The sequence below is a fragment of the Chironomus tepperi genome, unplaced genomic scaffold (genome assembly GCF_022539635.2).
Source record: "Chironomus tepperi strain 1889 unplaced genomic scaffold, CSIRO-AGI_Ctep_v1 contig_219, whole genome shotgun sequence".
NCBI classification, from domain to species: Eukaryota; Metazoa; Arthropoda; class Insecta; order Diptera; family Chironomidae; genus Chironomus; species Chironomus tepperi.
Window position 1 is genome coordinate 1,815,176 of NW_027226341.1, and position 11,664 is coordinate 1,826,839.

The 11,664-nt window shown below is 31.2% G+C and overlaps 2 protein-coding genes across 2 annotated transcripts; both read left to right on the forward strand.

The window, feature by feature from the left end:
- Positions 1–317: 317 nt before the first annotated feature.
- Positions 318–7,125, forward strand: LOC139090695 (uncharacterized). The gene is made up of 17 exons (XM_070640495.1): positions 318–369; positions 437–487; positions 558–719; positions 797–959; positions 1,092–1,213; positions 1,369–1,660; positions 1,720–1,978; positions 2,045–2,168; positions 2,344–2,503; positions 2,942–3,092; positions 4,653–4,842; positions 5,382–5,544; positions 5,608–5,729; positions 5,792–6,354; positions 6,410–6,533; positions 6,600–6,759; positions 6,827–7,125. The coding sequence occupies exons 1-17, from the start codon at positions 318–320 to the stop codon at positions 6,996–6,998; spliced, it is 3,030 nt and encodes a 1,009-aa protein (XP_070496596.1). The 3' UTR covers positions 6,999–7,125.
- A 1,692-nt stretch (positions 7,126–8,817) lies between these two features.
- LOC139090696 (synaptic vesicle glycoprotein 2B-like) lies at positions 8,818–11,347 on the forward strand. Its single transcript, XM_070640496.1, has 8 exons — positions 8,818–9,137; positions 9,270–9,432; positions 9,483–9,604; positions 9,662–9,962; positions 10,255–10,510; positions 10,572–10,695; positions 10,755–10,914; positions 11,185–11,347. Exons 1-8 carry the CDS (start codon positions 8,852–8,854, stop codon positions 11,345–11,347), a joined length of 1,575 nt encoding a protein of 524 aa, XP_070496597.1. The 5' UTR covers positions 8,818–8,851.
- Positions 11,348–11,664: the final 317 nt, after the last annotated feature.

Genomic DNA, 11,664 nt, shown 5'->3' on the forward strand with positions numbered 1-11,664 from the left:
TTGCTGCAAATTTACTACTCAACTCTAAAATGAGCGTACAACTTTCGGGCCATTTAATATGGAATTTCTATCTCTAGGTCAAAATTTAATGAGCATAAAATAATTAAAAATGTGTAAAAATCTTTACTCAGGAAATAAAATTAAAACATATGGAAGTACCTCGGATGTAGTGCATGTATTTATTGACTTATCAACATACAATAGAGCCAAACAGCTTAGAATAACTTAACTATATTCTCAGGAGAGTAAATTGAGTATTGCTTTACTTTTTGCCGCATCAGTTAGTTTCTGAAGCTTAATGAAGTAAGATCAACAAAATGAGTAAAGTGTGCAATTTTGATACAGAATCTGGTAAACCGAAAGAAAACAGTGGAAAGTATACAAAAAGTTTAATTTGAAAATAATTTAACTAAGTGTTGTATTCTTGGATTAATAGATGGTGAAAAAAATCGAACAATATCATATGAAGATGCTTTAGAAGAAATTGGTAGGCATAAGAATCATTTTTGTGTTCCTGAAATATAAAGAAGTTAATGATAATTAATCAATGTATAAAGGATTTGGTCGTGTTCAAATTGAAGCCATAGTAGCAGTTATGTTTGTGCTGATAAACGTTTTTAGCGAAACTATGGGCATATCCAACTTAATCCCAGCTGCAGAATGTGATTTACAATTGAACGAAAGTACTAAAGGACTTTTATCATCGATGCCTTTCTTCGGTAAAATTTGAACTTTTTGTCCATAAATTATTTTTAATGCTTCGACGCCAATATACACTGCTTTCGTTTTGTTACAGGCATGATGTTATCAAGTTATGTTTGGGGATATTTAGGAGACACAAAAGGACGAAGATTTGTGATTATGTGGACACTTTTGTTCTCTACTTTATCAACTGCCTTCACAGTTTTTGTGAAGAATTTTTGGATTTTTTTGTTCATGCGATTTCTAACTGGAATTTTGTGAGTTTCCTCGTCTATTTTATTACTAGACTTAATTAAAATATTAAGTATCTTAATTATTAGATCTTGAATAATTTTATAGACTAAATATTGCGCGTAATTTGTATTAATTTGTTGTGTAATAATTGTTAGTGCTGGTGGATATTCAGGTGTGATGTATGCTTACGTTGGAGAGTTTAACGTTAATAAGTATAGAGCAGCTGTAATAAGTTGGATTGGTATTGCAGTGGGGCTGTCAACGATGCTAATGCCTCGTAAGTGTTCAAACGTTAAAACAATAGAACAGAGCTCGAAATCGACTTGAAATTTGTATGGAGTCGAGTCTACACAAGTCAATTTTTCTAAACAAAATTCGAGTCGACGTCAAGCTCTGGAATTGAATAATATTTCTAAAAAAAATCTATTTTAGTCATAGCGTTACTAATTCTACCGTACAAGTGGCATTTTATAATATACCAGGGATATGAGTTTCGACCATGGAGATTAGTATTGTTCATCTATTCAGTTCCTGGTATAATTGCTGGATTGTGGATTTATCACTTACCTGAAAGTCCAAAGTTTCTTCTTTCTGTTAATCGAAATGAGGAGGCTCTTAATATAGTCAAATGGATATATAGAATGAATCATGGAACTAAGGTGGATTTTGACATATTGAAACTTAAACCTGAAACTCAAGGAAATGGAAATTGCCTAAAGGGAATGTAAGTGATATCACTAAATTATCAAGGTACACGTGTAATTAAAATTGATATTATTCCAGAGAATCTATATTAACATCATTAAAAAATCAAACAGTTCCTTTGCTGAAGCCACCATACCTAATTTATTTCGTCGCATGTTGCTTCATCCAGTTCGGTATTTTTTGTGTATGTGGTGGATTAGCATTATTTTTGCCAGATATTCTCAACAAACTGAAAAGATTAAGGAATGAAACACCTCTCGACTACTATGTTTGTGATGCTGTGCATTATAACTCAAATCATTTAGAAGTTTCCAGAAACACAACAGCTATAAATGAGGTACTTAATTACTTTTATACTGATTATATATTCAAATATGCAAATGTCTATTTCTATTAATTGTAGTTATGTGATGATAACGTTAATCCAAGTGTCTATACAGATATTTTGATTTTGGGAGGAACTTACTTTATAGGATTTTTGGTAGTAGCTATATTTATCAAACCAAACACACGAAGATACATAATAGGTATGCTTAAAATATGGAAAGATGTCATACTGATAATGAAATTTGCCAGACTGAGAAACTTGGCGATAATCCTGCGGTATCCATACAAATACGTCGAGACTGCCTGCTTTCTCAGCCTGGGAAATTTGGTTATGTCATGTATTTGCCATTAATTAAATCTCTGCTTGTTTAACAGCTTCAACATTATTCTTATCAAGTATTGCGGGATTTATTCTACCTTTTCTCACTTCCCATTACCTCATTATTGGCTGCTTTTGCATGTTTTTGATGTTGTCTTGCGTAAACGTATCATTAATTAATGGTGTCGCTTGTGATATATTTCCAACATATTTACGGTAATTAATCATGAAAAGACTTATTAATTGTTTTTAAATTATGCTTCTTTATTTACTTCAATTATTATTATATAATTTTGCTCATTTGTCTATCTGTCTTTCTTATCATCTAATTATTAAATCTACAGTTACTATATAAATCCCAAACAGAAGCACGAGTAGTTAATTTATTATCTCTCACCTTGCTTGATGGGGTTTTGTTCTAGTAATTTTCATTTTTCGAGAATGATTATAAGAAAACTGATAACTACAAACTCTAATAATAGAAATTTTTTGTTTAGAAGAAACATCTGCGAGCACTATTTCTTTCTTAGGAAGTATTCCTTATCATTGTCACGAATTCTTATTTTTTTCTAAATACGGATCATCGAATTTGCGTTAATTTAATCTTTTAAAAAACCTTTGTAATGAGTAATTCATCATGATTCATATTTTCAGATCAATGGCTGTAAGTGTCTCATTGCTATTTGGACGACTTGGAAGCACTATATCATCAAACATTATTGGACATACAATTAATTCATATTGTTATGAAACTTATTATGGCTGTGCAACTGTGGTGCTGATAAGTTGCGTAATTTCTTTTATTGTGACAAATCGATAAGAAAAAAAACTTTAGCTCCTTGACAAGATGATCTTAGCACTAGAGTTCATGTTATGTCTATAGACGTCTATTTGCATTCTGTATGAATCAGAAAAGTCAGATAATTCAATGTATTGTGCAATACTTTTATCAGTGGTGGATAAACATTTATTTTTCGCGGCACATTTTGATGGTAAGCATCGACCGAATACACACGTGACATATAGTTTCATAAAATGTTCGTGCCATGCAGGTTGTTAACCACTGAATTACATTAATATTTTATAAGAAGTCGCAATTTTTCACCTAAATTATCTTAAAATTTGGTGAAAAATCTTGGAAAATTCGATTTTTTACGTTGATTTCCTTAAATTTGAATAAAATAACCCGTACATCACAATGAGGTTGCTAAGACACACAATGAGACTACTACGTCACCGGGAATTTAAGGGCTCTGCAAATAATGTAAAACTATAAAACTGTATAGTTTTTTGATAAACAAGAGAAAATTAAACTTTATTGCTGTGTAAAGTGAGTAGTAACGTGGTTTTGTTGACAAATGCTAAACTTAACTAAAAACTGTGCTGTCTGGCGCTTGCGCGGTTTACTTTTATAATGTATATCATGAAGAGTGCTACTCGTCCTTGAGATAACTTCTCGAGCCCACTCTATGAGTTGACGCTACAACGGCAATACGCGAAATGTCTTGACAACACTGTGATGGCAATTTTCGACCTATTTTATATTCAAAAAAGTAAATTTTTCACATCGTATCATTCGGGTAAGTATTGTACAATATTTCATACGTATTGCACAATACTTTTGGAGTGTCTGACTCTTGATGAATCATACATTTAGAATTATTATTAATAGATTAAGAATTTATATTTATATAAAAATGATAAGATAATGTCGAACTTATGTTATAAGAATATGTTATAAGTAAAATTGTAAGATTAAATCAGATATACATAATTAAAAAAGTATGTGATATAATTTATCCAAAATTTCTTTCACTAATTTTTTTCGAGTAACGAAATTTGGCATTTTAATGCAATTTCAATTACTTGAAATTATAACTGTGCTATAAACGATTAAAGCGGAGTGTTTAATAATAAACCTTTATAAGTACTTCAGGTAAAACCACCAAGTCACTAATATTGTTGTTTGCATCAATTACAACTGCAAAAATTAGTCTGTATGATAAGAAAACAATTAAAAACTTTTGATAAGACATTTGATTGTGTATAACCTGTGAAGGCATTGTCAGATTAACTACTCTCAAAAATTGTCTCTTCGTGATTCATATTATTCATCTCGTAGAATATAGTTCAGTGGAAAGAAATTTAAAATCTATGTTAAAAATTATTTCAGTTTTGATTTTCACTTCTACGTAGACAGACCACTTGTGGATCATAAATATGGTGCCAAATATATATGAGATTAATTTCACAGAAATCTCCTTCGATCCTCAAAAGAAACCTAAAAGGATTGTTTCATGTGAAGATGCTATTGAAGAAATTGGTGTGTTAATGTGCTATTTTGAGGAATTTATAATTTTTTAAGGCTCTTTTAATTTCCAAACGTAATTTAGGATTTGGAAAAGTGCAAATACTTGTATTATTTGCTACATTCCTGATTCTTGCAAACACACTTGCTGAAACCATGGGAATATCATTTGTAATACCAGCAGCAGTTTGCGATTTAAATTTAACAACAAGCGATAAAGGACTCTTATCAGGAATGACATTTTTAGGTTAGTCTTATTTATTTACTTAATCGTGTTATGCAAATAATATTATTAAATACTTGATGGCTATATCCATTTTTTAATTAATGAAATCAGAGGTGAAATCAGAGACTCAATTTGCTAGTGTTTTTCGGAGAAAGAAATTCCAATACCTTCCAAAATATTTACGAGACCTGCCCAAACCCCTTTAAAAAAATTCCTCTATCTTGGTTTTATTGATTAAAAGCTGCACGATATATGCATGATTAAGCTAATGTCAGTTTTATGTCAGTTCGCCACATCTCCATACTCAAACTTAACCTTTAAAAAGGCGATGATTAAATTGTTTCCTGTGTTAAATCCCGAAACCCAATATTGCAGTATATAGTAACTGAAGCATAAACATCTACGCTACCGAGCCACTGCATCTAATATTTTATCACAATATTATTGTCTTATTTATTTGCATGACTTGTCTTTTTGCACACTTTTATTTCATATTTGCACAAAAAAATCAACAAACAACTTAATTAAATATGATAAAATATGGTTTGAAATTTTTATAGGTGTAATGTCATCAAGTCATCTATTCGGATACTTAGCAGATACAAAGGGACGAAGAGCTGTTGTTTTATGGACATTATTAGGATCGACGACATCAACATTCTTATCAGTTTTTATGAAAGATTTTACAATATTTCTAACTTTAAGATTTCTTTCCGGCTTCTGGTAAATAATCTTGAATTTATAACTTAATATAATAAAGTATAGAATATAAAATTTTAAATTTAGTGTGGCAGGGTACTCGGCAATAATGTATGCATATTTAGGAGAATTCACTATCAGCAGATACAGAGCATCTATATTATCATGGGTAACAACGGCTGTAGGATTCTCATCAACGGTTATGCCATGTAAAAAATCTATTAATTGTGACAATAAGAATATAGTTTATAAGATTTTATAATATTTCTAGTGCTCGCATATTGGATATTATCGTATGAATGGAAATACGAACTTTATGAAGGATATCTATTCCGTCCATGGAGATTGTTAATTTTATTGTACTCTATTTTTGGCATTGCGGGTGGAGTACTACTCTTGTTTTTGAAGGAAAGCCCTAAATATTTACTATCAGTTAGAAAAGATGAGGAAGCACTTGACATTATCAAGTGGATCTATCGAACAAATAAAGGAATGAGTGATGATCATGACTTTGATGTTTACAAATTGGAATCAGAAGCTAGTGAAATTGCACAAAGAAATGAAACGGGATTAAAAGCATTTTTCATGTCAGTTTATGATCAAACGTGGACATTATTCAAACCACCGCATGCAAAATACTTTCTTACGTGCTGTTGCTTGCACATGGGAATATTTGCTGTTTCCGGTGGAATTGCACTTTTCATGCCAGATATTTTAAATAAATTAGCTATTGCGCGAAATGCACTTGGAAATAACAACATTCGTGTATGTGACATCTATGATATTCCAAAAGAAATATTTTACAATTCAAATAATACCACACTAGAGGAATCCGTGAGTATGATTTATGTATAAATTCTGATTATATTGTAATCATAATATTTAATAGGTTTGCATCGACAATGTCGATTTGAGTATTTACGTTCAATCAATTTTTGTCGGAATTGGATATCTGATAGGATTCATTGTACTTTCAATCATCATCAAACCTTACAACAGAACTCACATTCTGGGTAATTATTTTTAAATTAAATAATCTGAAGATTAATTGCTTAATTTTTAATTTTATTTTAAATTAGTATTCAACTATACAGTAGCAGCAATTTCCGGAATAGTTCTTACTTTTCTTACATCCACTACTGCAATTGTTGCATGCTTTACCATCTTTGTATTTTTTACTGGTGTTAATGTGCCTGTAGTGAATAGTGCTGCTGTTGACATTTTTCCAACATTTTTAAGGTACTTTATTTTATAATACGTGAATAATATGAAATAAGATTTACTGATATTATTTTTTATGGAACAGATCAATGGCAATATGTTGCGCAATGATGTTTGGACGGTTAGGAACAACAGTATCAACAAATATTCTTGGAGTGGCTCTAGAGAAGAGTTGTAATGGCACATTTTATTCATTTTCGGGTATTTGTGTTTTATGTTGCATTGTTGCATTTGTATTACCAAGACCAAAGAAATGATTAGCTTTAGATTTTTTTACAAAAAATTAAGCATGTAAATATTATATCGGTAGTAAATTAAGGTTCTTAAATTGGGTGATAATTTTAAATAAATATTGAATAACAGTAAGATAATTTCTAAAATAAACTGTGTTATTTATTGCATAGCTTTCAGGATGATTTTTTTGAGTCAATTTATAGCATGTGCTTTTACTTAATGCTAAAAATGAAAAATGTCAGATTTCAAGACTAGAACGACTAAAACTACAAAAGTTTTGATCTTTTTATTGTATCAAGGTATTGTCTCTTCTTAGGTAATTAATCTTACCTTTGACTTTTATATCAAGAACAACTGTTTCAGACATTCTTAAAGAAAATTAATCATTTGAAATGTTTTCACTCACTTGTTACAGTACGCAAATATTAAGACACCCCTCCCAACCCTCGACTTGCCCCCGACCTCACTTGTTACAGAAATATTTTCTGTCTTATCAAGGGGCGTATTCATAAATAGGGTAACCCCTTTCCCCTTATATCGTTATAAGTGAACGACCCCTTACTCTCTCATTTTTGTTTTGTTTATGAAAACTTCACAGCTCTCAAAAATTTTCAAGGTACTTCCCCGAATTGCGAAAACTTTAATGAGGTGTGAAATGCTGAATATCATCTGTTGATATACAATTTTTAAGTGTCAATCTTTAGATTGTGACTATATCGAATTGAAAGATTTTCACATTGCAGTACATGCATTTAAATTAAAGAAAATCATAAGATAAATCTTATCAAATAAGTACAACAATTAATGAAAACTGAAGGTAACAATTATCATTTATGAATGTGACGTTTACGAGTTGACGTCCGAACAAATGTTAAAAATTTTATCATCCCATAATTGTTTCCCAGTAAAATTACATGTTTGATTTTGCTTTAAATGTATTATGTTATTTGGGAGTATTTTTCTATAACTGGGCAAGGGAATAACCCGAGCGGCACAAGTAAAATGGTTTGCCATGGAAGTTTAAAAGCTCTGCTACTTACTTACTTTGCTGGCCGTACAGATTGATTGCGATCACATGGTGGAGCAGAGTCAAACGAGGCAAGGGATAATACAGTGTGCGTTAGCCTATCGAGACTTCATCCTTAAATATAAGCTAAGAGACAAGTTCCACAAAACCGATTTTATTAACACCTGGGTGGGTGGGTTACGTTCATTTGGTGTTAAAGAGCTTTAGCGGAGCCTTTAAAGTTCCGTGGTAGAACCTTCTTTATTTGTGTCGCTCGGATAGTAACTAGCGACCGTAAACGTTTTGGACAGTATGACATTCGGGAGTAAAATATTTGAAAATTAAAAAAACACATGCAACACTTTATCAATAATGACGATACAAGCAGGGGACTACGAACAAATCTATTATAGACATTGTTTAGTCAAAATTAGAGACAAATCTCAGATAAATCTGTCACAAACACTACACGTGCACAAAAATAATAATTACCCGAGATTCAGTTCGAATCAAATTTCATTATTAGAGAAAAAACACGTTTACAGCCCTGAATACTAGGAGCAATGGCTCTTAATGACCAACTAATTGAGTTTTTCTTTCTCATTTCCGGATGAATGGTCTGAAAATCCATTTTTATTACTTCCACATAGTATAAAGCGGTATAAAGCTTTTGAAAAAATCTGGAACACTTTACGTTTATAATATCAATAGTTAGACAGTGAAAGATAATAATATAATGGAATGATGTATTATTATTTTTACGTATGTTATATATAGAGAAAATAATCATTAACAAAAATCAGTCGATGTAGTAAAGCAGTTTAGAATGAAGGTTCTGTTGATAAAGTGCTGAGTGAAATTAATGTTAAAATGCCACCAAACTGTGATAAACATATTGCAATGAGTATTGACAAAATAAGTACAATTGAAGTGAAATGTGAAAAATTTAAAGAGAAAAAAATTATAGCATATGAAGATGCACTTAAATCTATTGGCTTTGGCAGGGTTCAAATTGAACTTTTGCTTGCATCATTCTTAATTTTATTGAATGTTATGAATGAAACAATGGGAATCTCATTCATTATTCCAGTGGCACAATGTGATATGAATCTTAGTCAAAGTGATAAAGGATTACTGTCGGGAATAATATTTGTTGGTAAGTGATGAAAAGAATTAAGAAAACTAAAGGTTCGGCAAAAAGCTGCAAGCCTAAGTTTTCTAAGATTAATTTAGTAGGCTAGGCCTGCTGTTTTGTGCCGTTCATTACAAAAAAATATTTTTCTGATAGCGATGATCATTCCAAGCTATGGCTGGGGAATTATGGCAGGATTAATGGGTCGACGTACAATTATTTTTTGGTCAGTCCTTGGATCAAGTATTTTTACCTGTCTTGGTGCCTTCGTCAGTGACTTTAAATTATTTTTACTGTGCCGATTCTTTTCTGGATTATTGTAAGTGACTCGATGTACTCGTGAATTAAGTCTAATAGTTTTGTTTATAGCGTTGCAGGATATTCAGGAGTTATTTACACTTATATTGGTGAATTTTGTATCATGAAACATCGAGCAATACTTATCAGTTGGGCTAGTGTTTCCGTTGGTCTTTCACTGATAATAATGCCTTGTAAGTGCTTAATTAACAATTACGAAAATACATTTTAATTGTGCTTTTTTCCTCTAGTTACTGCTTCTGTGATTCTATCATACAACTGGAAATTAGATTTAATAGATTTTGTAGATTTTGCACCATGGAGAATTTTGCTTGTAATTTTTACACTGCCTGGAATCATTGGCATTTTATGGCTCTTTCGATTGCCCGAAAGTCCAAAATTTTTACTGCTTCATAATCGTAAGGAAGAGGCTTTAGAAATTGTGAAATGGATTCACATAAAAAATTTAGGAGAATCTAAAAAATTTGACATAGATGATTTACAAAGCGAAGAAAGTGATGATGACATTGAGTTTAAAAAGTATACAGGAATGTAAGTATCATGCCTATTAAAATGATTTATTGACGTCATGGAATAATGATTTTGCAAATTCAACATATAAATCAGTGGTGGGCAACTTGTGTGCCGCGGCACATCTATGTCTTCATGGAAATGTCATGAACTTGATGTCGCGTGCGGTTTTGATCGAGGCTTATCACTATGATGTGCCGCGAAAAATAAAGGTTGCCCACCACTGATGTAAATTAATTTGAAAAAAGTATATAAATATGTCATGGTTGGGATCATAAGATAATTATATTCCCAATTTTCATTATTTTTACAGTAAGAAAATATTATTGTCAATGAAGGAACAAACATTGCCATTACTTAAACCACCATACTTGCTGTATTTCGTGATTTGCTGTTGTCTTCAGTATGGAATTTTTTGTATTGCCGGTGGATTAGCTTTATTTCTTCCCGATATACTCAACAAAATTGCAAACACTTATGAAGTCAATCCAATGGACAGCTTTAAAATTTGTGATATTTTCAACAGTGACAGTAGTATTAACTTAAATGTTACTAAATTTGCTGATCGTGTAAGTATTTAATATATTAAGTGATGTATGCATATATATAATTTTTTATCAAATTTAACAGAGCTGTGATGAAACCATAAATCCCAGTGTATTCATTGATTCAATGTTTCTCGGACTGGCTTTTACAATTGCATACATAGCTACATCATTATTTATGAAACCAAAAAGAAGGAAATATATAATCGGTAAGAAAACATTAGTTCTTAAAGATGCAGTGTGTCTAATTTAATTTTCATTTAAACAGGCATTACACTTTTCACATCATGCCTTTCTGGAGCTCTTCTCAATTTTTCAGAATCACAATATTTTATGATAGTATTAATTTGTTCATTTGTAATGCTTTCCGGAATAAATAGCGCCATAATTAGTGGTGTTGCTTGTGACATTTTTCCCACCAAACAAATGTAAGTAAATTATCATCAAGCATTAATGACAAAAGGTTATGCACAAAATTTACTTTGAGATCATTTCCATCTCAAATGTTAACAACCTCTCAAAGCAGTGGTGGACAACATTCTGTTTTACACGACACATAAAGTATGATATGTAAGCCTTAACTGAAAGCATACATGACATACGTTTCATGGCATTTGCAAAAGTGTGCCGTGGCACACAAGTTGTCCACCACTGTCTTAACATATTAAATTTAATTGAAAATCTATTAAAATCCTCAGATCAACTGTCATATGCATCATGATGATATTCAGTCGAGTCGGAACAGCGACATCATCAAGTTTTATTGGATATCTATTGGATCATGATTGCGAACTAGCATATCATGCATTACCTGTCATTACTCTATTTTGTTTTATTCTATCTTTAATGTTACCAACATAAATACCTAAGCTTTATATACCTAAGTTTAATTTTAAATTTGATGTAAAATAAAGAAAATTTAAGAAAAAAGTATCAAAAATTATTAGTACTACTTCTAACAAGTATGACCTACTTTGCTACTTGTTTACTGCACTTTTGAATCTGTAAATAATATGCAGACAAGCTGTGAATTGAGGAATAGATGAAAATGTTTTGTGTGATTTTGGAATAAATTTTGAGAGACTAGCTTTACAGTTTCCATTGCTCTAAATTTTTCATCTCATGCGAGAACTCCTACTTCCATTCTATCGGCATTTCTAAAGTATTAAATGTTATTT